Source organism: Cephus cinctus, unplaced genomic scaffold, assembly GCF_000341935.2.
Source record: "Cephus cinctus unplaced genomic scaffold, Ccin1 Ccin1_scaffold0189, whole genome shotgun sequence".
Classification (NCBI taxonomy): domain Eukaryota; kingdom Metazoa; phylum Arthropoda; class Insecta; order Hymenoptera; family Cephidae; genus Cephus; species Cephus cinctus.
Window position 1 is genome coordinate 344166 of NW_014332911.1, and position 25139 is coordinate 369304.

Genomic DNA, 25139 nt, shown 5'->3' on the forward strand with positions numbered 1-25139 from the left:
ATCGGTTGACGAGCGAAACATAAACGGATCTGCATGCTGAATATATTGAGATTAAATCAACGAATTTACAAAGAGTTGGAGACTAACAGGGACTACAATGGATAATTCTATTTACCTTGAAAACTCCTTATTCTTAATTAGAGATTGCTGTTTACAGTAACCTATTCATCAAATCTATCGTTACTCATTTCTATTTACCTTCTATTTTATTTATTTGCAGCACCTTTGATAAAGGATTCCGCTTGTCTCTACCTGAAATTCACAGTTATTAAAACATGTATTTTTCTCTATTTTAATAAACTGTGCCAACACAAATATTCTTCGTGTGATATAGTACAATTTTGTAATGTCCTTCGCGTTGAAAATGTTCGATAAAATTTTATAAAAGGAAACAGGATGTGGAAAAATGGGAGAAGAGGTAAATAAAAAATCTTGTGAAATGGGCCCCTCCTGGCCCATTTCCGTGAGACACTGCCTCTCCGTGATCCAACACCGGATCGTTGACGGGTTAACCCCTGAGCCGTGAGACCCAAGGGAAATCCCTTTCGGCGATAAGGATAGGGACACAATCAGATAGTTGTTATTATTATTATAAAAATATCGAAGTTGCGTGCAAAGGCTTGGACCAAGTCGTCTGCAGATCCAAAACACACGTAAGCCCAGCCTCCACGGACAGCGAGGTCCGTCTTACGTGTTGCGAACTGCTGTGTCACAAAGGACTGTAGGACCTTTGATAGGGATTCCGAACTGTGACCAACTTCAGCCGTAGACGCTGAACACTGGAACATGAACAAATATAAATATCGTAATAAAAGATGAAAGTGAGAAATAATCGTAGATGAAGTAAACTTGTGTGTAAAGATCTTGCCTAAGCAGTCTGCAGATCAAAAGTACAAAATCTGAGTCTCCAGGACTTTTGAAAGGGCTCCAGCCTGGACTAACTTAAGTCGTAATCGCAGAACACAGATAAAGAAATACGAATAAAGGTGGGAAACAATTATGGACAATAATAAATACGTGTAAAGGTCCGGACCAAGCAATCTGCAGGCAAATACCTGTTTCCTGCTTTAGTCGCAAACGCAGAACACTAAAACAAAAAGAAATAATAGTTAAATAGAGAATGGCCAACAATCACGAGAGACGAGACAATGTAATGGTTTGGATCAAATCGTCTGCAGGTTAGAAACACGCAATCAAGTCCAGCCTTCGACGGGCGGCGGGGTCCGTCTTACAAGTGTGCAGACTGCTGCGTCGAGGAAAACTATTGGAGTTAAAAGGGTCACAACCTGTGACCAACTTTAAGCACTTTCGGATGCTTTGGTCGCAAACACAAAACACGAGAAATGGGAGCCAGACTAAAAATCGCGATCACCCCTAGCCGAGTCGACCGCAACGAATCACAAGGACCCAGAAACCAACCGAAGTCGGAAGATCTGCTAGAGATCTTTAATTACACTGAAAACCTTCGTCCCTGCCCGCCCGTGCGCCGAAACTCTGGGCAGGTTAGACGAAGGAACCACATTCATCACCGGTGGTGAATCACGTTATTCCTCGATCAGCGCGCAAAGTGTTTCCGACAGAGGTGATTGAAGCTACTTGGCGGACGTAAAGTACACCAATACGCCAAGCGGAGTAGCACAAGCGAACGCAGACGGACGTGACCGCTCCCCTAGAGAGCGCAGTAAGGGATGCCGACGCCAACCCACGACACGCCACCGCTCAAACCGACTTGACGTATTTGCTACGGAGTTGACTGTGATAGCAAAGTGATATCACGGAAGAAGCAATGGTCCAGCGGAAATAACGGAATTAGGTAACACAGCACACACTGAAGTCGCGCAGCGAGAGAGAGATAGAGAAACACCTATCGCGTAGGTAAGGCCGCACTGACTAGGTGGATGGGTCTAGGAACAATGAAGGCCCCGAGCCGTTACGTTCCCTGCGTCACAGGCAGCCACCCTCACTTACGTGTAGCTAACCCCCGAGCGCTGCCTTCGGAAACAGTCGTCAATGTTCGGATTTCGGTTGTGCTTACAGTTGACTCTGGAATATTATTTACTAAACATTTGACTCATTCGTATATTACAAATATATTATTTAGTACCCAGTATACTAAGTGCTATATTATAGCGAAGACTTTATATGAAATTTTGAAAATACAATTAAAATGGTGGGCTAGTGCTGGATCATATAATAAGCAGATATGTAGTGACTTAAGTACTTGGCATTATTAATAAGATTTCAATATTTTTTGTGAGAGAAATGCACAGCACTCCTGTACTTGGCATAGTTTTTTTACAAGTACTAGAACGACGCAATTTAAATACTATTCAGCCGAATAGAAAAGCAGTAAAAAATGTCCCAAAAAATTGCACTTATTGATGTCGGGTAAAAAAAAATGAAAAACGTACAAAAGCACACAATTATTTTATATGTATGTATAGTGAGATGAGACAAATAGCGTATCTGCCTAGAAATTTTTAGCTTCATGCGTTTTTGGTAGTCTGATTCAATTTAGTAAATCTTTTTCAAGCCTACAGAAAGCTAATTTTATTTTTAATATCTCGAATTATCAGTATGTTTAGATGTAAAAAATAATTCAGAATTAAAATTCTACCTCGGCATAAGTTTCTGATAATTCGATGTATTTAAAATGTTGTCTTTACGTAGCCTTGAATGATAAAAATTTAATAAAAAAAAAATCCCTAGCCAGATACATTATTTGTTTCATCTCTTCATAGATAATAATTGGTTCATTTTTATATGCTCATCATTTTATGCCCGAGATTAATAAGTGCAATTTTGTTTTTGCTAATTTTTCGTAATGCCTTCTTTATCCGTCTAAATATTATTTATGCTATTAAAAAATGAAACAGCGTGCCATAGGTGTTTGTCACAGGCAGGCTCTGGGGAAGAAAAAACGTTCGCTGATTCATGTACAAATTTATTGCATGTATACGATGTAATACAGTACAATATTTGTAGTCTAATATGATCATGTATTTAATGAATCTTGAGTTAATTAGGGTGAACCAATAAGTATATTTGATAATTGAAACAAAAATGGATGAAGTGTGGGTTTCGAAACTGAGACTCTCGAATGTTAATCCAGCACCAAGCACGTGTGCCACCGAGTCATTATGACATATTATTTAGGAAACTTATATTTCTGTAGTTACCTACGTTCGAAGGTTTGCTTATAGTTTTATTTGCTTACTCTATTATTTCCAAAGCTTCATATGGATATTAAGGGTATTAGCATCGGCACAATCGACTGCCTCATTACTACGGTTTATGTAATATCCAGTAAAAAAAAGTGGATACAAGTCTCCCTATTTGAGTGTTCACCCGGTTTAAAATCGTGGATCTCGTGGAACACACAAATTCATTCGACCAATCAAAAACGTGGAACTAGTGTGAGATTCTCGTTCAGGTGGCGCGTCGGCGCGCCAAAGCAAGGAGTTCAGATTCTCACGCGTAGTATTACTATATATACTCGACCAATCAAAAACGTGGAACTAGTGTGAGATTCTCGTTCAGGTGGCGCGTCGGCGCGCCAAAGCAAGGAGTTCAGATTCTCACGCGTAGTATTACTATATATACTCGACCAATCAAAAACGTAGAACTGCTTGGAGGGTCCTCCGCTAAGGTGGCGCGCCGAAACCAGAATAAAAGTGAGGCTACGAAAAACAGGCCCATTGGCAATCTCCCTACTCATCTCTGCCTGCACATCTCTGCTGCAAGAAGGCTATATTATTTCTATATGTATCCATGTTTTATGGAACACCAACAACGTGATATGGTTGGTAACGCTGAACGGTAGCTCGTGGCGACTGGTAGCGACTCCTGGTGATGGGCAACCAAAACGAGCGTCGCGGAAATAATTATCGCGATTTATGTTATTTGCAAATGCCGAGGTTGTTAATTAATTAAAGAATGACGGGCGGAGGCAAATAGGGGTGCTTTTGGGGCTTGCGAGTTTCCCGTGAGTTTGTGAATGGGAAGCAAGCGGGCTCGGGGTGAGTACAGGAAAATCTTGGGAGAATTTGGAATCGGCCTCCGTGGTTAAGCTCTTTTTTAAAGGGGGGCGGTGGCTCGCGCAAGTGTTTTTTTCTCCCTCCTGTCCCGCTGCTCTGCATCTCGAAAACAACAATGGCCGAAAGCGACGAATTAACGAATTTGTGCTGCCTAATGAACGCCCGGGAATTGAAATGCTTGAAATTTCCATGGGCAGAGGATCCCTTTGGGTCTGTCCTTACACGGAAACTCATTTTATGCACCTATCCAAATGCATACGGTACTATGGAAATTGCTATACGATTTTCGGAAAAAATCGCATCGCTCAGACGCCTTGTCGTTTATTCCCTCTTTACATTTTTGCATGATTTTATTGTTTTACATTTGCTCTCATTGATGATGAATTTAATTTTATACTCCTAATCATTATGTTGTGACTGAGTAAAAGAAAGAGTATTGAACATTTAGTAGTATTAGCAGTACTGATTTATATTTTAAAAGTTATTTTAATTAAATATATATTTTGTGTATTAGACTGTTTAGAATATTAAGTTGATTCTGTTGCAGAATGGACTTGGCAGAAACTATGAAAAATATTGTTGCTAAAGGTATGCAGACTGAGATGGGTCCACCAGGAGGAGGTTCAGGTTATCCTGGTAGTGCAAGTGGTGCAGGATACGTCACAGAAAAGATGTACATGCTTCTACAGCTATATCTTCAAAATAAAGGATGGAATCCGAGTATAGAATTGTTACAGTGTTTCTCTGAACTCAAGGAGGCCTCCATGATGCCAAGTGCAGCGTATTTACAGTAAGCTATGAATTATATATACAGCAGTATCAATACACTGTTAATACAATATTCATATTAATGCTTGTATACTAATCAAGCAAATCCTGTCTGCAGAATGATGGCATCCAGAGTAGCATTGGACTCCCAAGGAAGGCTGGTCCTTAGGGAAAATGGTAAGATAATACTTCCTTATGAACATTTCGCCAACGCCGTCATGTTAAAGCACATGAATGGGCCGCACGGTTTGCATTTGGGCCTGGAGGGTACAGTGCGCGCCGTCATGGAATCGTATACGATCGGCCGCGAGTGCTTCGGAATGGAAAAGGAATTCATCATTGAAGTGGTGCAAAACTGTCCAAATCCCGCGTGTCGTTATTACAAAAATCAACTGGAACTGACCCAGAAAATGGGCCATATGGCTCCCACGTACATACAAGACAACGAGACCACCGCTTCGCTTTTGCGTTCCAGCTTCCCTCATAGTACAGACTTCCAAGCGGTAGGTAGGAACATTCATAAGATTTTCTTGAACACTCGGTTTGTGAGAAATATTTTGGGAAACAAAAAGCAAAAAGATAATGCATACGCAATGCCACGCACACAAATGCATACTGATACGCACGTCCACAAACACGAAATGCTAATGATTTCAGGCTCTGAGCGGAGCTGCTCAAAACACGCACATGGGTGGTACGACTGTGGATTTAACGGAAATGCGTGGTGCTGGAAATCAAGTAAATCTTCAACGTCCGCCGAGTCGTCCGTCCTTGAATATACCTCATCGGCCAGGACCCCAAGATAAAAAGCCTAATGTAAAGCAGCACTATGAGTCACTGATACCCACCGTCCAAATTTCTGATCACAAGTTGACAGATTTTTTACGCACGAATTTGGACAACTTGGATGGTCTCAGTGGATTGGGATTAGGAAATCTTCAAGGTTTAGGAAATGCTAATAAGGATCTTCTGGCGTTACATAATGGTGCTTGGTCGATGGACGGTGATAAAAGTTCACGATCATCCTCTTCTAATTCGGAAGGTAAGAATACACCTTGTAATAAATGGCAAAAAATAAAGAAGGTTTATCTGATTATTATTTTTGATGCAGGCGGACAGGAGAAGATAGTGAGAGCTTTCGCCGAAGTCATGAAAAACATGGCGAGGATGAAGGCATGTGTGCGTCCAGCGATGTGCAAACCTTATGGCAAGCAGTCGGAGGCCTTACAAAAAAGTAATGATTTTATCTAAAAGCCCAATTAACATGTAGTCTCCATAAAACAACTGTTTGTAGGACTAATAATATCGTGAATAAGAGATTCATTTTCTGTGTATAAAGTTACAAAACGATTACATGAGTTTTATTGAAGAATTTGTAAAATATTTTATAAAGGGTAGAAATGTATAAGAAACTAAAAAAAGAAAATGTTTTGTTCATAGAGTATGTGTAAACACTGCGAAGTATTTCATTGATAAATTCTAATTTATAACTGATATACATGGAAGCAATGAAGAATTCGCCTTAGTAACTGTATTAAGTTTTGTGATGATTTGATGAAGTTCCCACGACAGTCAGTTTCTATTCAATTAACGGAATAGTTCCTTATTATTGTCTGCTGCAGCATTGGTTGACACTATACAGCTTGTACAGTCATTGAGGAGTTTCTTGCCACCGCCACATATTCCAGTTTCCAGCTGGAAGAATGAAGACAAACATCGGTTAGATCATACTGGCACTTCGTATCTTCCTACATTGTGAGTATCTTATCTTTTAGTAACAAACATGCCTTAAGTTTCATAAATGTTCTAATAACCTGATGGGACATGAAACATCTTATGCGTAGGAAGGCAGGGGGACTTGAAGATATGTGTGAGCAGCGAAAATTGGACTAAGTAAGACAGTTGGTCCTGTCTTTGTATTCTGCGGTGTATCTAGTCAAAAAAAGAGGAACTATCAGAGGAGATAATGTGTTGGGCCCATTTCAAGAAAAGAGAACAAACAAACAAATAAACAGGAAGTGGGTCTGAATGGTTTGCTCAAAAAAGATGTTGGCGTTTAGGACTTGAGAATAGTGGGAGGTAAAACGAGTCATGCGTGGACTGTGATAAACGTGGGTAGTGACAACAAAAAAAGGGAAAAACGACTTCAAACACACACGCGCGCGCGCGCGAGCACACACACACACACACACACACACACACACACACAAATGTAGGTTCGAACTCACGTTGTAGTTCTGTCTTTCTCTTTATTATTTTCTTCTCGTCGGGAATTCCGCTCCGAATCCTACACGCGGAGACTATTAGGATTTTTCAGTGATTGTCATTTTTTTTTGCCAATGGTGCTCGTCGCGACATTTTCTAATAACGAAGTATACTTTTTCGTATTTTTATATGCGCTCAGATTGGCGTAGAATCTCAATCGAAGAAGTACTATTACGTGCTTTAGAAACTTTCACGTAAATCCTAGGTGAAGTTTTTCATCGATTTGTGTTTAATATTAAGCAATCAGCGAAGAGAAGAAGAATGAATAGGAAGGAAAAAATAAGGATATCGAGGCTATTATCGTTATGCATTAATTTTCCCTTGGTGAATTCATCGACTAGCTGAGTAATCTGGCCAAATATTTTCAATTTGTTGCACGGGATTCGTAGTGCAGCTTACAATTGCGTAACATATAAAATTGAATCAAACTCAAAATTAAACCTGCGCAAATAAAGAAATTTCCAGACAGTTTTAAGTAATTGTAATCGCATCTGAGTTGCATTTATCGGAGGCGACTTTACGCAGCTAATGTGCATAACACTTAGATAAATAAACTGTAATTGCATTTCTGACCATCCGATGTACACGTGTATCTATTGGTCTTGGCAGTATTTGAATTATGCTATTATATTGACATTTTTTAAAACGTGCATACGTTTTTTCGAAATTTGCCAGTTTTCGAGCTATTTAATAGCAAAAATCCGAATGACTGAATGTGAATGTATGTTACTATTTCTATATATACATATATATATATATATATATTTATTGCGTCTTGCAAGAACGACTTGCCATGTGCTCTTTTTTTTACAACGTTTTTGTTTTTTCTTCGCATTATGTCTTTTGCGTTGGTATTTCTAATTGCGTGACTGCTGCAATATTATCCTACCTATTACTTGTTATCCAGTATGGCATATTACCGTATCTTCTCTAGGTGGACTCACATTCTCGTAATAGTTGTATCAAGTAAACATGACCGTACCGTTGTTTGTCTTGCTATCAAGTTTTTAAAGCGACTAAGCATATCCATGACATAATGAAAAAGGACATGATAATAGAAATTCATTGGAGTAGAAGGAAAATGAAAGATCAGAGGATAAGAAAAATTGATGAACGACTTCGTGACGTGGGTATTGAATATTGTGATAAGATTTAGAGGTTCCATATCAGAATACAGATACTAGATGTAAATTTGTAAAATGATCTTTTTTGTGAAGTCAGGGCGAGGTTTATCATATAAAAATATGAGTAGCTGTAACGCGAAAGGTATTGCCAATGACCGGCTTTGGGAGTAAGACAGCATTTATGCACTCCGTTGTTGATTCTAAAATTCTTACACGATAAATAATACATATTCTACGTACACAAACGCTACAGCTGTGTCTGCACATAAAATTTGTCGTCGCTTGTCAGTATTGCTCTTTCGATTTTTCTTCCTATATTCCTGCGTAATTCATTCACCATAAATAATTATTAAACTTTTTACAAATGTGACTCGCCTCTGTATTCGACGTCATTGTCCTATATCCTTCACCATCATCATCTTCATGATTCATGATTCATCAGTCTCGTTAGTCGATGTCCCAACTGTAATTTCGGTTGAGGGACAATGAGGTTCTTCCTAAAAATAAATATGAGGAAGATATGAATCGTATATTATTTGATTTCGCTATAAGGCTGATAAAGTTTCCATACCTTGTGCGCTTCCAGGATAAAGACAACGTCGTCGAGGAAATAAAATGCTTGTCCAAGATCTCCTTCGCAAAGGTAAGGTAATTTACTCCAAACAAGACACCTTAGACCAAGAGGACTGAAAACTCTGTCAATCAAACTGGCAATTTGACCTTCGAGACCGTTTCCTTTTACAGGAAGATATTCGGACGGCTTGTGATCTCCTCTCTCGCCGACCTCGACGTACGGACTAAATGGTAGCACTAGGGCGACCACCAGTCTACCACCAGGTGCCAGAGTGTCTTTCAGTCTTCTGAGGAGAGTATTGGGTCTGTCGCAACGGTCAAGAAGATTCAAGCAGAGTATCACGTCAAAGGGTCCAGCATCCGTGTGCCAATTGTTGACGTCGAGCAATCTGCGAAAGGAGATGCAACATCATATTTAGATAATTCATTGGTAGCTTCTCTAACAATAAGTTTGAGTTGTGCGTATCGCATTTAGGCTAACTACAATTGAGAAGAAGCTCAGTTTATCCATTTGATTAATTGTGATTGGCTCAGGGAAGTTGATAGGATCAATTTAATTTGCTAGGAGAGCAGTGACCGATAGTAAAGGAGGTGGATCATTCCAAGAGGGTGTTGGGGGCGACTGCTAGTCTCGAGTTACGCTTGAGAATCCTAGGGGTCGAATTAAGTCCTTGTGAAAGGTTGGGTTCCTTATTTAAAATTCGAGTGGCTCCCTCTCGGGATCCAGAGTAGAGCCAAGTCCAAAGTGATACTATCGGTAAAAGTACCATAAAGTCCTACTTCAATAAAATCTAAGAGTATTAAAAGTACACCCCGTGCGTCCTGCACAGAATTCATAGAAATCCATTAAGTAATTGGAGCTAGACTCAATTAAGGTGACCAGGATCAGGACCGACCTTACAGTCACTTGTACTTACGTGAAACCTCGTTTGGCAAGGGTCCATCTCATGGGTGGTGAAATTTCAGTAGCGTAGACCTTCTTGAAGAGCTGTGCCACGTGCGCTGTTGTTGCTCCATCGCCTGCACCAAGATCAACCAAAGAGTTCCAGGGTCCCTTGTATTTACTGGCGCTCATCAATTTCTGAAATTGTTCTGTGGAGAAGACGTGCATGGATCCTCGCCCTAGGAGTCTGAAAAATTAAAAGATCTTTCACTGACACGGGACGTCATTAGTTAAGACAAATGTTTCATTTATTCTAGGAAGAGGTCTAAATTTAACATTTCTTTATACAAAAACGGCTCTTTGTATTCTAATAATCTATTTTCTTGGGCTACCAAACTATGGATAAGGTAGCGCGATTCAAAGAGTATAGAGATCGAGAGGATCGGCGATCCATCAATGCCGCTGCACGCGGGATTTTGATCGTGAATTCAGTTAGCCGCGATATAAATAAGGCAAGGATCTCCGCTCAGGCATGGCCGGTGCCATCAATTAACGAGCACCTACCCGGCCCATTGAATAATAAATAAAAATAAGAAGAGGGCGTGCGCAGACGAGCGCGACCGGGATGCTGCATTGTCCGACTCTGCTTCGCCGCTCGCCGCGTTACCTTCTTCTTCTTCTTTTACTTTCCTTTCCTTGCCTCCCCTTCGCGTCTCTTTCACTGGATCTTTATTTCTCCTAGCGACGTTGGTCGTCGCCGTCGCCTTTGCCTTCTTCGCCTCCTTCGCCTCCTTCGCCTCCTTCGCGGACTCTCCTCCCCTCCCCCTTCCCCTTGCCGATCCTCAGGTATAAAAGTGTGCGGCGTCCCTCCGCTCTCCTTAGCAGATTCTCTCTCACTATTTTCTTTCCTCTTTTTTCTATTATTGTCAGCCCCAAGCGCGTATCTAGTCGCGAGGCTCCGCGCATCGAGCCAAGACTGGAGACACACACGTGCGGCCCACAAATCAAGGCCCGCAGATCGTAGGGTCCAGGCTAGTCCCGGTCCCAGCAGCAGCGGCGGCGGCGGCGGCGGCGCGAGCGACAATTAATTCACCGCTTCTGCTCCTCGGTTCCTTCGGACTTCTCTCTTCGCGGGTCCATTGTGTGTAGGTACCTACGCGATCTCTGCCTCCTCGTTCTGTCCTCAGGAGCAGCAGGCTTTACCCTCAGCCCCTCGGCCAACGTTATCCGTTCCTCTCGAGGAAATAGAGGTAGTGGTAAACCTCTTTCCTTTTTTTTTCTTTCTATATATATATATATATTCACACACACAGACAGTCCAGCACCTAACCAATTCGATTTGGCCGTTTTATCTTGTTCTTGAGCTGCGCGTCGTCTCTTGCAGTAGGACCCTTTTCAGAGGATGCTGCGCGAGCCTTTAATTTGGATCGTGGCGGCATGCGGTCTAGCAGTACCAGGCAAGGTTTTATCCCCGCTGGAATTCTTTTTCGTGTGAGTCTTTGGTGCTGAGGGTATTGTGGCTATAACGATAAGATGTTCCAAGAGGAGAGGACACAGAAGTTGGTACCTATCTCAAGATGCTGGGACGACTATCTTCGGATGGTAGTTATATATGTGTATAACTATTGTGTGCTACTCAGACGGATGGAATAGATAGGAATATTTTTTCTGATGTTTACGTTTATTTATTATTTACGCTCTGGCTAAAACCTTTTGTTTTTTTATTCCTTTCAGATAGAATGATCCGCACGTGCATGGATCCATGGAGTGCAGCCTCTGAGGCCAGCGTCTGCTCCTTGCCCCCCCCCTCCCCCACCTCTAGATCTGCAGAAGATTCTCCTGGTCGCACTGCTCGTAAAATACCTGGAAGGGCGAGTTCGTAGTGTTAAAGAGGCGCTCGGAGGACCGTTTACCTAATAATAGCAATAATATGTAAATGCGATGCGTATCAGCCGCCATCTAAAGAATCCACCCTGGTTCGAGCCTATTGTTTGCAAATCCCGTTGAACCGTGTGCCGTTCTGGCTGCCGAGGTAACCTCCGCTGTTCGCGTTATATATACATACAGTACACATGCTGCACACAGCCTGGTAGCTACGTATGCAGGAGTCAGGTACAAGGATCCGGAGGACGATCCTCGCTAATGCCGAGAGAAGTCGAAGGCGAGCGCGCCGATCGCGAATCCTGATCGAATTTGCCGTTATTAAATATATATCGGTAGAAGCGGGGATCTGGTACCGTACGCCCATTACTGTGCTCCCAAGTTGACCTGGGATTTCGTGAGTAACTTCAACAAGAAGTGTTTTATCTTTTTTATGTATATAGCTATGCCGTGGGATGCTGGGAGATAGACGTCGAGACGCCACCGACGTCTCCGGTTCATCCCGGGAACACCTGGCTGCACCTATGCAGCCCCGAGCTGGCTTAATGAACCGAGTGACACGGGATCTGATTGGGCCACCATCCTCGAGGAATTCGTCTAGTCACCCTTGACTCCTTCGCCTCTGTATTCTACGAGCTCCATCGAAGATGAGACTGTCCGAGTCTCTCTCTCTCTCTCTCTCTCTCTCTCTCTCTCTCTCTCTCTCTCTCTCTCTCTCTCTCTCTCTCTCTCTCTGTCTCTCTCTCTCTCTTCTTTTGACGTGATTCTCGTGAACTCGGAACTCTTCGCACATGGAATCGCTAAATAATATGACAATGTATTTTCGAGGAATTTATAGGGCACATATGATTTTGAGAATATTAGACGTTTCTGTAAGGAGACTCAATGGACTATATATCACAGGGTGCAGATAGCAGCGGGACTTCCTTGGACAAAGTCAGCCACTCAGCCTGGGTCCGTTCGCTGCTAAGGGTGAAGGATACCGCGAATGCGTTGTACGCGCCGGGGTGTGAATGAACCTACGGTGAAAATCGTGGAGAATCCGCGAGAGTCGCCAAGTCGAGATCGAGGGTGAGAGTGAGGAGGAGGAGGAGGAGGAAGGGAAGAAAAAGGTAAAAAAGAAGTAGGGAAAAGAAAAGAATCGAGTCAAGGGTCTTTTATTCTGATATCATCGCGGCGTTCCATTCTCTCTTTCTCTCTTTCCCTCGCGCTCTCCCCCTCCCCCCTCCCGCCCCGTCGCTCTCAGTCGCGATTATACAATCGACGTTGTGCGCCGCGTCGGGCGACGTGTGTGCGAACATCCGTGTGTGTGCTCGCCCGGAGCGACAATGTAAGAGCCCGGTGCCCTCCGCGCTCGAATCACCCTCCCCCCGGGGGAGGGCGAGTGAGGGTGTGGGCGCAGTGGGGGTGGCTGACAGGAGGCGTCTGGAGGGGGTTACTTATTTCGCGAGTGCGACGAAGAGGAACGGCCTGGCTGGCTGGATGTGTAAGTGGGGGCGCCGGCACTACGGGGGCAGAGGGAGGAACTCACGGGAGGTTAGGTTAGCTATCCGTAGCGGAGAGGAGAGACGTCGTGTATTTAGCATTCCCCCTGGCGGTCGACGGCGTCTCGTTAGCCGCTCTCCCAGTTTCATCTCGCGAGAGGCTCTCGGCGCCTGGGGTGGTAGTGGTGGTGGTGGTGGTGGTGGTGGTGGTGGTGACTATCGAGTGGGAGAGATCGAGCGAGCAAGGTGGGACAGATAGAACCAGAGGGATGCTGGGAGGCGTGGCCAATGGACCACCCCGACCGAGAGACAGTGGGGAGAGATCCGCCTCGCGGGTCAATGGTGGGGCTGCGATAGGGGAGATTCCAGAGGACAATTATACACGCGAGTCTGCAAATGCTAACGCCGTTGCCGTCCTTGTCGTCGTAGTCGTCGCTGCCGCCGCCGTCACCACCACCGCCAGCTTCGTTGTCGGGGCGCTGATGCTGAGGGGCTGAACGTGGACACCCTGTTATTTCGCTTGGCCGAGACGAGGGTGGCAAGGGGGGGCCGTGGGGAAAGGAGACGATTCTTAAACGGGATCGTTATGCGAGTCTTTCGCGTACTCTCTCTCTCTCTCTCTCTCTCTCTCTCTCTCTCTCTCTCTCTCTCTCTCTCTCTGATACTCTAGTTGAACCGAAGCCTTCTGCCCCACCATGTCTATCCGTCCGTCTATCGCACGCAGCTCCCATCCGCGAAGACGACCCTGGCGCGCGCACTGCCAGAGACACTCTAGAACCTCACCCTGATGCCGGCGATGATGAGTTCCCGTATACCCGGTGACACATCGACGCGATGCCAGAACGCGAGGGCGACGCACGTCGACTAGTCGATGCCTCCTGCGCTCTCGACGGATATATCCTCACGCCTTTCTAAATAGAAGCAGCGACCGGTAGAAAGTGAAGCTCCGCACTCTCTCATGAAACACGCGTCATTAATGGAGCCCCTCATTTAAATGGTAGCGCTCGTCCTTAATCCAAAAGACCAAAAGACCAAAAGACGAAAGGAAGGCGGCTGTCCTAGAGGATTCTCGCAATGAGAGAATCGTGTGTCGATTGTGGGACAGAAGTAAAGTAAAGGAGGTACGCTTATGTACGTATCAGGATATACGTGTAGTCACATATGTACACGTAGGTCTACCCGATGCTGGTTTGCAGGTGCTAGCCGCTAGCCGCTAGCTAGTAGCTATAGGCAGGCAGGCGAGGAGCGGGCGTTCGTCGCAGAGGGGATTGCCAGCAACTTTTTATCGTCCACTAAAAGCCCTTCTGATTGGCTCAGTCCGACTCATATTGTTCGATTTATGTGTTCACGACGTGGATTCGCTGCATTCGGCCGCGACGCGCATATATAATTCACGGGGTGTTCCCGGAGACACTGGAACGGGAGAAGATACATGGAGAGACGAACATGTGGAGACGCACATGGCTACGTATTTACTAGCGAGTAGCGCGGCTCCGGAGTCTCTTTGGTTCTTCCAGTACGAGACACACGTGAGTTGCGTATGCCTATGTCTAGCCTGATTTGTAGAAGGACGTAAAGGGGATATTCGGAGGATCGTTAAACCGCCCCCGTAAACACGTACCACCACTCCCGAATGTTGGAATGACGTTGAGGGTGACCTCTCACCGATACCCTTGAAAGCTTCGAATAAAGAAAGGGACGGCAGAATCCACGACTGAAGGAGGAACCAACCCTGAAGAGGAGGCGGTCGCTGGGGAGCGGATTGACCTTAGAAAGGGTTAATGAGTAATTAGCAGAGCGCAGAAGCTTTGCTGGCGCAGGTTAAGACATTGCGCATTGCCACCCCTTCGGCAACGCCTCTCCCTTATAATTACTGGTCACCGGTGTACAGCCTTGAGCCAGGACTGCCACCACCCTGAGCGTCCCGGGCGAATTCCAACGGGGACGGTGATGGCTATAGTATAGGAAGGCTTTTCCACCGCGAGAATTGGCGCCTGCGCTGGCTGGGTTAATTACGGCGGGTTTGCCAATTGGGGAAACTCGTCGAGACGCCCGAGAGAATAGCCCCTTTCCCCCAAGACCTGCGCAAAACGACCTTAATGATAATTACTGACCAACGAGCCAATCGAGACGTCGATGCCACCCCGGGAAAATGTTCCTCGGGTAGACCCTCGTTCGCACCCCGGCTCAATTTCCTAGAACAGCCAAAGGAAATGGAGGACGTCCTATCTGGAGTGCTTAAGGGCATTAGTATCGAGTCTCCATATAATTATATTTAGCTCGTAGCTGAATTTTATGAAATTGATGACGGATACTTTTCCAGCGTTGCGTGTTAAGTAAATTGAATATAGATAGCTTTTCCGGGAGTCTACGGATGTTGACGAGTGTCGGTCGGTCTGTTAATGTCACCTGGGTCAAAGCCGTACCTCCAATTATTGTCACTTCTGGCGTCATGTGTTTCCGTAATTTTCGAAAAAAAAAAATTATCATTAGCAGGAAAGCACGGGAACAGTGTTGGCATTCCGAGCGACTTTTGTTGTCATTAAAATCGTATTTTGTTTTTTGACCACGCTCGGTCGTATTCCACTATTCCACCGTACCGGCTATTAGCGTTCATGGACGAGCGAGGCTAGAAATGGATTCTTGGAGAGTTTCTACGCATAATGCTACCACAGTACTGGGAAACGAGATCAGCACGATCTATATTCCAACTGAATCCTCCGAGCGATTTGAATGTGAATAAGTACCTGCAAGTATGTTAAACTCAAGTTCCAGGATAAAAATATGAAAATTTGAAAACCTAAGGGACACCCTATCGGGTGTAAGGTGTAAGCCTGAACTTGTTCAGACTGATCGGTACTCGGGTACGTCACTGAAGCAGCAGGTCGTTTGTAGATCGAGGAACGAACCTGGGGGTCCGATCACCCTTGGCAAGTCACAGTGGCGCAGTGCATTTTGCTACGGGCAGGAGAAGACGGGGAGAATGAAGGGAGGTAACAGGTGGCGCGCGGAACTAAACAGCCCCTTCCTCTCGAGAGAGAGAGAGCGAGAGAGCGAGAGAGCGTCGACGCCGCCGTCCCGGGGCCCTCGACAAAAACTGGCTACTGGGTTCCGTCTGCTACTTCGGGGCCTGATGCCCTTCTCCTTCTTCTGACTTTACCTCCACCGTTCATATCACTCTTCCTCTTGGATGCTCATCAACTTCTTCTCTATCTGCCTCCGCTACTGCTTTAGTCTCGACGCTCATTTTCTACCCCTTTTGAGAATTCTCTGGGAGTCATTCCGGCGCTTGGGGCTCGCACCATAGTAGCACAGAATGGAACACCACGGTAATTGCAACACCTACTTGCTGGATACAAGAAATTCCTGTATAATAAATTAAGAAATGCTAAGCGACTGGTAAGGACCAGAACGCCAAGAGGAGCCGTGCACTATAAACAGAGAAGTCTCCACGTGGCAATTAATAACAATCACAATTCCGAGATAGCAATCAATTTTAATTGACGCCGGTGAGCGTGAATGGATTCTCTCGCGGGGACTATGGTTGCCACCTGCGTGCCAATCTGGCGAAATTACGCGTCATTTCGAGGGAATAAAAGCAAATGGAGCCCAAGCCACTGAGTATACTAAGCGTGAGTTAAAGATGGAGATTGTAGTTGGAGTCAAAGAGGACATAAACCTAAGAAGAATCGCACATTTCGCGCGGACGTTCATTCGCTCTCTCTCTCTCTCCCTCCCTCATTCTTATTGCCATTCTCTGCGTCTCTCTCCTCTCTCCATCTCATTCTCGAGTGTGTAGAGCACTTTGATGGAGGACATCTTGCCGCTAATTATGATTAATTTGAGAGTAGTACGGAGGTCTCAAACTGCGAGCAGGTCTCTACCTTGGCTACCAGGTTGGCCAATGGGATGATGAAACGAAGGGAACGTAATTAATATTCTCAGCAGGACAGTGTCGGCTCGTCGCAAGGTCTACGTCATCCCTCCAGCATCTTACAGGGCCTATGGTATGAAGAGTAGAAGAGATGAGCACTCGAAAACAAGCCCGGCAGCCAGATAATCGTTCCCTACCCAGCATCCTTATATTTCCTTTGCAGGGAATCCAAAGATATCTGGTAGTCATCCTAATCCTCATGATGGTAGCAGCATCTCTATGTACCATGGAATGGGTTGAGGTTAATCACCCGCATTGGTTTTTAATAAACGGTTCAGAGGGCCAAACAAAGTCGGCCATCAATAACCACAGCGGCTCCGTGTGTTTGTACGCCCGTGTGACCATGTAGGCTTCTCTGCCACGCCGGGCCTTTGCCACCAGGTTCTCGAGCTCCACAGAAAGATAGGCGGAGATCGTATCTTCGTGGTTATTAATTAACCGCTGAGAAGGGAAGGCCCCCTTTCATCACCTCAGAAACGATCCCTACCATAGAGGGCACACAGAGTCTTTCTTATGCTGGAACGGCCGATTTGACTTCTGAACTCTTCTTACTTTTCGACTGTCAGACTCCTCTTGATTCTTTGGACAATCTACGTACGCGTGAGACGTCTTACTTTATCTGTGTCAGGGAAGTGGATGGGAGAGGGACACGTTATTCATTAATTTATTCGAACAAGATAATTAAGAATCTTTGAGATTAACTCACCCATTTATCGAAGTCCTGCTCATGAACCAGGAAAGTGCGGACCTTGCCAAAGAGTGCCACGCTTGTAGCGGCAGCGAGTCTGATCTATCTATCGATTGGTCAAGGAAGGCCTCAGCAGCAGCATCGGGTTGATCCTGATGAGGACCGACTCCAAGTGGCAGCCAGAGTTTTATTAAATCCTCGCGAATCCTGCTCTCGTCTATACGATACCACTGAAAATAAAGGGAAATCAATTAAGAATGCGAATCCAAAGGATTTTTCTTAATTTTTTACATCGATTCTTTTAAGGATTCCCAGGGATATTATTCGCTGACTGGCAAATACCGTTTGTTCTCTTGTGGTATCGAACAATGAAAAATAACAAAAAAAAAATAAATGAAAAAGAGAATAACTTCTAGTGTACATAAAGGTGGTGCGTTGATCCCTATTTCCAGCGGTACCCGCGATTCCAAGAATAATAACCAATTACGCCCAGTAGATTGAGGAATCAATCCGATTCGAAAGTGGGCTAATCGCGGTTCGAGCGATGAAATTATACGAAAATGTAATCAAGCAGCTTTTTGTCTCGTTTCGTTCGTTTCGTTCTGAAGGCAGGAGGGTAATTAGGAATCCTTTTGCGCTTCGCAACGGGAGACACTTGTTGCTTTTATCTTTTTTTTTTTTAATCGTACTATCTCCCTCCCTCCCTCTACTAGTCTCCCTCGCTCGTCATTTCCTTTGGTTCCTGAGTGTAGTAGCAACGGCGGGGCCTTGCTATCCCATAAAGGGGGATGCCGAGCTGTCCAGGAGATCTCGGGGATTCAGAATCCGAGTAATTAAGACTAGACTCCAGGTGTGCCTTACTAACAATAAGAACTCATTTATGGATCCCGCGATCCTCCGGAGAGCTACCGTCTCGACTTTTTTAAGATTAAATAGTCGCGCCATTCCTTTCTTTACGGACGTTGATGTTTTTAGCTTTACTCCTAATAAATCGAGTCTCACTCGAAGCGTATCGATGCACAGAGGTTGGAGTGTAAGGTAGCAGCTAAGTCTCGAGTGACGTCACGAGCCGCCCTCCGGTCTCACTGTCAGAGTGACGCAAGTAGAGAACGCGAGTAGAGAAGGTACCTATAGAAAGAAAAAAAAAAATAAAGAAAAAAATAAAAAAAGAGATAACAGTAAGGAGGAGGCAAGACTCGATGAGTTTCTCGGAGTGCGAGCGAAGAATGGGTCCAGAGATGGCCGTGATGCTGGTTCTCGAGTCTCCGAATGCGAGCGAGTGAGAAAAGTTGTAGAAGCGAGTCCAGGCCGAGCGTACAATTTTAATTATGGCTGCCAGCGTGTGTCACTAATTGTGGGTACCCGGTGCCCATCATCACACTTTGATTCCACTTTTTGTCAACTTTTTCTCCGGGAATTACAAATGGCTACCGGCGGGGTCGCGCGCGCGCGCGCGCGCCCGCGTTGCTGGACAGCATTCCTCTTTGTGTCATTAGTGGGAACTTCTGTGGCGCTGGAGTTACCACTGGCTACGTTGCTACACTCTTACTCGGCTTCTCTACCACCGAGACAAGATGCACGTCGAGGCGCTCCTCTCGCGACAGGTAGACCTCCACTCGGAAATCGCAGCCATCTAAATCAACGTCCTGCAGCTGAGCCACGAGCAAAAGAAACCTGCTGCAGCGTGGATTCGAATTTCGAACGAGAAGATCAGGACTTCTAGCCATTCCTTCGCAGCAGCTTCTTCCAATGTTTAGATCGGTAATGGACCCTCGGGAAGCATAAATATGCATATTTATACGTGGACGTGGACGTGTACCGGGGCAGCGTTAAACGTGGATTTAAGACGTAGTCAATTAGCCAAAGATCAGAATGTTTAGGTCGCCGTAGGATTTTTACATCGTGACAACTAGTGGCGCCCTTGGATTTCTTATAAAAGTCTCCTGCTTTTTCAATTCCATCACTTGTGTGTCTTTAATCTCCGATGAAAAGCAGTCGCTTCCCAAGGGTAAACGAACGAGTATAGATATAAATGGGTCTTGGAAGCCTTATGCTTTCCGCGAGGAATACTGGGGATGTTTGGCCGGCCATACCGGCGAGCTCTTTGGATTCCTAAGGCGTGTTGGATCGCGAGTCAAACGCATTCTCTTCCTGTGCTATTATGTTATTGCCACCCTGCTGCAGGATGCTTATTAGCCAAGCTATCTTAGCTATTTTTATATCACTTTCAAAAGTCTTAATCATTCGAGTTTAGTACCTTTGTACAAAAAAAAACGTCTGACGGACAATATACTTAGACAATTATCGGTATTCAACAATTAATCCTCTTATCGAACGTGACGCGTATCTGGAACTCGTATAGATTTTTAGTTAAAAGTTATCTGGAAGCAACGGATACCTGCTTTCGCCGATATACTCGGAAATTGTATAAGTAATTTTTTAAACAGCGATGAAACTGGATGCGCGTAGAAAAATGTTTTTTTCATTTTTTCCTTGATGCAATTCGAAAACGGAAGACTGGCGATGCTCGTGTGCTTGTTGCCATGTTGCCGCATCAGGGATCGTAGGAGTGGTGCTTGGTGCAGTTCACTCTGGGGTTATATCCTGATTGGAAAAAGCAACGGTGTAACTAACCGTGTGGACTTTTTATCCATTTACTTTGTATCTCGACTAACGAAGCTGCTCGCGCCTAGAATATCAGTTCGTTTGCCGATTCTCTTGGAATCCTTGAAATCCCGGAACGAGCCGATGTCTAGCCGAAGGGGTATTATATAAAATTTGTGGTAATACGTTGATAAGGATATTAAAGGATCCCGGAGATTCAAACGTGGAAATTTATTGATTCCTATCAGGTTTCTTGCAAGCGAGTCAACGATGCGTGGAGACCTTGAGTAGCTTATTGTTAGAGTTTCAAGATCTTTTAAGAACGAGCGAGCGAGTGGGAGAGAGAGAGAGAGAGAGAGAGAGAGAGAGAGAGAGAGAGAGAGAGAGAGAGAGAGTACGTTGAATGACTGATAAAAGATGAATCATAGGATACAATGATACTTGATAAGATAAACTCGAACAGTAATTTCGTAAAATGTAGGGAAAAAACTGAATATGTTTTATAGCTAATTTTTGTATATTCATTATATTTTGATAAAGATTTTCGATTTGTTTGGAGAAGGATATCAAAATGTTACTCAATATGTACCAAGCATATCGATGGATTAGGAGGGTTAATTCTATATAATAATTTTAATAAATGAGACTCGTCGTTTGTGTTTTCTTTTTCCATCTAGTTTTACTTTTTTTTTCCTTTCTCGTTCTCCTGCTCTGCTACTCCCTATTTTTTTTCACCCCTCAGGAGTCTCATCCATCAGTCACTTAATATTTCAAGGCATCCCCTTTCCGTTCAACCCACGATACTGCTCTTCCTATCCCCTTTCGCGCAGGAAGGAACGAGTAGCAAAAGCCGTGTCGGGCGGCCCTTTTTAAAACCTTAAAACAGGCTAGCAGCCAGCACTCACTCGGCCCGGGCGGCCGGGCAGCCGGGAGTAAACTTCTCAGACTTTGCTTAGGGATATTAGAGACTGGGGAGGGTTGACATCGACTTGCATCGATTTTACGAGAGTCCATGGGGCTGCTGCTCGAATTCCTAATTTGCGAGGTAAATAGGGGAGCTACCCGACCCGGGAGCCAAGATTTTGAGGAACCAGGCAAGAGTGCGGTCAGGGGGATGAAGTGGATAAAGCTTGAAAAAGTCAGCCTTATGGGGTAAACACACCTTGCCGAGATTTTACATCTTCGAGTAAAAGTCGAGACGAGGCGTAGGTTGTACGAGTATTTTTTAATTATTTTCTTTATCAAGTCTCTACTATGACCTTCGCGAATACAATGTGTTCTTTCTTAGAAAAAAAAAAAATTAAAACTATATGTACCATGGGTATTCAGATCCATCTCATACAGCACTTTTCGTAAAGAATTCGATAATTAAAATGGAGATGTTTTAAGGCAATTGTAAATTGCATATAAATTCATAATCGAGGAGTGTTCCCGTTGGATTCCCATTGATCTCCGCTTATTCCCGGTTTTGTTAGTTCCCGTGTCAGGGTACAACTCCTCGAAAGCCGGAGCAGCCCGAAGCGGCGAGATGTTTCAGGAATATCGAGGACGTAATTATCCGTAATTACCGAGCGAGGGCTTGACTCTTGAGTAGCATCTGAGAGTAGTGGGGGTAGCCAGTGGTTGGCCTTGTGCCGTAATTGTACTAATTATTACTGACTTGCTCTCCTCCCCGTGGCCCGTGCCGAGGTCTGGGCCTTACAAACCAACGAATCAACGAAGAACCAACGGATAGAGGCCTGAACGCCTGACTGCTTGCCCGATTTCAGAACCTGTCTCCTCGAAAGTATTATCGTCCCTGACCAAGTACTCCTCCTAGCATTTCATATTACAGTGTCTCAACCATCTGAGGGAAAATCAGAAAGAAGGTCTATCACATAGCCCGTGTGATGATGATTAATTCAAAGTCCTTACCCAATGTACTGTAGCAAGGTGTGTTTTCTCTTTAAAAATCATCAAACTATATTGTATTGGAATGCCGACTTGATGTAAAATCTCAACAAAAAACATTGATGCTTCCTCGAAGATATTATGAAAATAAATTGGTACGGCCCTGAGGGTTACCTAGCGTGACCCCAAGCGTCACTGCTTGGAAGGGTGGTTGTAGGGAGAGGCAAAAGCAGCCAGGAAGGCGAACGAGCAAGTAGGCAGAGACAGTAGGTTAACCTTATTCAAATACTCCACAAGGCTTACCTGTGTCTTGTCGTAAGCTTCGAGCCTTTCATCGGCCTTCTTTTTCTCGTAGATGATACGTGCGAGGTTTCCGTGAGGTCTGTATCCTTTAACCGTGTAAGATGCCGGCGGATCGTTCCGGAAAGAAATCTCACTCTTTGTAGATGGTTTGGAGCAAGTGCAGGAAGTAGTGCCTACGGCGGAGCCTGCCATGCTCGCCAAGAGCACCACGAGCACTGACATTCACCGTGAGCTCATAGTTTGGATTATGATGCGGCAATTTATGTGCCTATCATTGTACCGCCGGGGTTACGTTATCGGTTCTTTTCCCACGGAAAACACGGAGGACACCGCTCACTTTTACTCACGAAAACAACCAGCACGTGGCCATGTTGGCGTATATGGTGCCTTCTGGCGGCGGAATTACAAACTTTCAACTACACAGGCTACTACTGGTAAGGAAGATACCTGCATAACCTAACAATGGCGGATACCTTCCAGTAAACGTGTCGGATTACCAGCGGAATGTCTGACTGACTAGCCGACTAGTCTATGTTATATGCGGATGAGTTTAAATAATGCGTCTTTAGCAATTGATATCATACGGTGTGTAAATTTTATTGGAAACAATGTGCGAGAGTGAATATCCATGCGAAATCCAGTCTAGCAGGTGATGCCGATGTATGCTGATGCTGTGGTGTAGTGGGGCGAGAAAAGAAATAAAAAAAATTATCACTTTTGGAATAAGGCGTCGTTCTTGCTAGAGTACAAAGAATATTTGTGCAAGATCCTTGTTTAGGCTGACTCTGAGAAAAAATAAAAGATTGATATAGTGCCTTGGTGGCTGGGGATGGTGGACAGGTCCCGTCAAAGTAATTAACGGCTCGGTCCGCGTGAAATTGGCCAAGAATGGCGCCGCGGACCCGTCTACTGTTTCAGGGAGTGAGAAGGTGGGCCCGAGGGGCCCACTTTACCAAAGGCCTAGTAGCTAAGGGGCTAAGGGCATAAGGGTTCAGCTTGGGCCGACTACCTCGCGTCATCTGAGAGTCGTTCACGTTTTTACATCGCGTATTATATTCCCCCGATTCTCTGTAGCACGCGGACTTAATTTACGGCCGACCTTGATTCCACTTGGTACCTTAGTAGAGCTTAGTTCGCCGCTAACTTTACGAACAAAGGGAACGAAAACGAATACCTTACTGTTCTTACAGATGCACTAGTGGTGTAAGGATATACCGGTAGTCAGGTTGAATATCCAGGATCTTGTCTTACATTCATTTTAAAGTTAAGAGATCACGTGAAATAAATTGCAGGACCATCCTTTTGTTTTTGTTCATCAGACTTATTCTTCATTCTAAATACAACACGGTTTGGCCATCTTTAATTTCACCGCGACGTGACCCCCGTTTGGTTTTTTTTTTCGATTAGAATGCTCGTTTTTATTCCCGAAGAGGAGCACTGGGTGTCTAATGTGGCACGTGAAAAGCTTCGCGTCCCTCGTAGCAATGAATATTTCACAGGGTATATTGATGCCGGGACATCCCGTAGGACCCGGTGTACACCCCGAGCTCGCATCCCTCCTGTCGTCTTATACTGATAATTCATTAATTTATGATAAGCTCCTGCCTACCTCCCGGTCTGCTGACACCCCCGCGCCATAAATCATTTTCCCGGCTGACGTTAATTGCGCGCCACCCCTCGTTACCGCCAGGAATGAGATTTTTTTAATTGGCGAATTTTTCACCGCGTCTGACACCCTGATCGCACCCCGTTCCAACCTCCTGGGGCTCGTCTTTTGGTTTCTATAGATATACGGATATCCAGCTGAAACGTATATAGCAGTCAGAATTGACAACTGTCATTTGACAGCTTGGATCAAGTACCAGGTGGCCATAATCAAAAGATCGACAACGTTTGTCTATATTAATTGGCTAGTGATTAAAAATTGGCAAATTATAACCTTTGAACGCATTTTTAAAGAAATGCGAGGTCCCTCGCAGCCAGAGGATGTAACTACGTTCGGCAATCGCTCGTGAGAGGCTTGTGCTTGGGCTGAAGCCAGGATCACGAACCAAAACATACAGTGCACGTGTGAATGTACTCCATGGGTGAACCCTGTTCATAGGACTGTGTGTTCACAGTAGCGTCCTAGAACTCTGCTCCAGGAATTCCCGAGGTCTCCCAAGCCATCCCCAAGAACCTGATTCCACCCAGGGCTAAATATTTACGTTCCATGCAGCGATTAACGCGTACGCGACTCGCCTTCGCTTGCCATTAAAATCCCAGAATATAAGTACCTACCCAGAGCCCAGCACCTAACTGACTTAACCGCTCTCGCTTCCACCGCGAGATAGACGAGCGATCCGAGCCAGTGCGGCTCCCTGAAAACGCACCTTAACTCGATAAGTCCCTACCGAGAGGCCGAAGTGAGCTCATAATCGCGAACATGCGCAACCGCTTATTACAAGCGGCAGAGTATTGTAAAGCGGTGCACGTTAGAAGGCGAACACGCGGACTGCAGGAGAAGACGGAATACGCCCCTACCTGCCAGTACAAGGGATGCGGAAAGGAAGTGAAGAAAAAGAATAAGGTGGGTAACGGCCATTGACTCGCAGATGGGAGCTTGCTCAAAAATATTATCTTACAAATAAACCTTATGTAATTTAAGAATAAAATATAATAAAGTTTATATTTTTATTTACAGATTTTCGTCACCACGTGTCACA

The 25139-nt window shown here is 44.8% G+C and overlaps 2 protein-coding genes across 9 annotated transcripts; one reads left to right on the forward strand and one right to left on the reverse strand.

Annotated features, from left to right (window-relative positions):
• Positions 1-3798: 3798 nt before the first annotated feature.
• On the forward strand, positions 3799-7828 carry LOC107264698. 3 transcript variants are annotated; one of them, XM_015733231.2, is made up of 7 exons: positions 3799-4297; positions 4585-4827; positions 4924-5308; positions 5463-5847; positions 5917-6039; positions 6428-6560; positions 6654-7828. In XM_015733231.2, exons 1-7 carry the CDS (start codon positions 4212-4214, stop codon positions 6700-6702), a joined length of 1404 nt encoding a protein of 467 aa, XP_015588717.1. In that variant the 5' UTR covers positions 3799-4211; the 3' UTR covers positions 6703-7828. The 3 variants fall into 3 exon arrangements, with proteins under 3 accessions (XP_015588717.1, XP_015588716.1, XP_015588718.1); XM_015733230.2 differs by having other exon boundaries at positions 3802-4297; positions 6650-7828; XM_015733232.2 differs by having other exon boundaries at positions 3802-4019; positions 6650-7828.
• LOC107264699 (methyltransferase-like protein 9) lies at positions 6129-23066 on the reverse strand. 6 transcript variants are annotated; one of them, XR_003058845.1, is made up of 7 exons: positions 22435-23066; positions 17656-17867; positions 9685-9897; positions 8766-9156; positions 8570-8691; positions 6620-6737; positions 6129-6500 (listed from the first exon to the last, which is right to left on the reverse strand). XR_003058845.1 is itself a non-coding variant. In XM_025081842.1 (5 exons), exons 1-5 carry the CDS (start codon positions 22654-22656, stop codon positions 8623-8625), a joined length of 1107 nt encoding a protein of 368 aa, XP_024937610.1. In that variant the 5' UTR covers positions 22657-23066; the 3' UTR covers positions 8258-8622. The 6 variants fall into 6 exon arrangements, 1 of the variants encoding a protein (XP_024937610.1); XR_003058843.1 differs by having other exon boundaries at positions 8435-8691; XR_003058842.1 differs by lacking the exon at positions 6620-6737 and having other exon boundaries at positions 8435-8691; positions 22435-23065.
• Between the last annotated feature and the right edge of the window lie 2073 nt (positions 23067-25139).

Excerpts from the sequence above, each read along its gene's own strand:
- LOC107264698 (XM_015733231.2), top strand. The coding sequence starts at position 4,212 with ATGCTTGAAATTTCCATGGGCAGAGGATCCCTTTGGGTCTGTCCTTAC. Across the intron at positions 5,309-5,462 it reads ATAGTACAGACTTCCAAGCG|GCTCTGAGCGGAGCTGCTCA; the intron begins GTAGGTAGGAAC and ends TAATGATTTCAG. Across the intron at positions 5,848-5,916 it reads ATCCTCTTCTAATTCGGAAG|GCGGACAGGAGAAGATAGTG; the intron begins GTAAGAATACAC and ends TTTTTGATGCAG.
- LOC107264699 (XM_025081842.1), bottom strand. The coding sequence starts at position 22,656 with ATGTCAGTGCTCGTGGTGCTCTTGGCGAGCATGGCAGGCTCCGCCGTA. Across the intron at positions 9,898-17,655 it reads AGCAGGACTTCGATAAATGG|ACTCCTAGGGCGAGGATCCA; the intron begins GTGAGTTAATCT and ends TTAATTTTTCAG. Across the intron at positions 9,157-9,684 it reads CTTGCCAAACGAGGTTTCAC|ATTGCTCGACGTCAACAATT; the intron begins GTAAGTACAAGT and ends CTCCTTTCGCAG.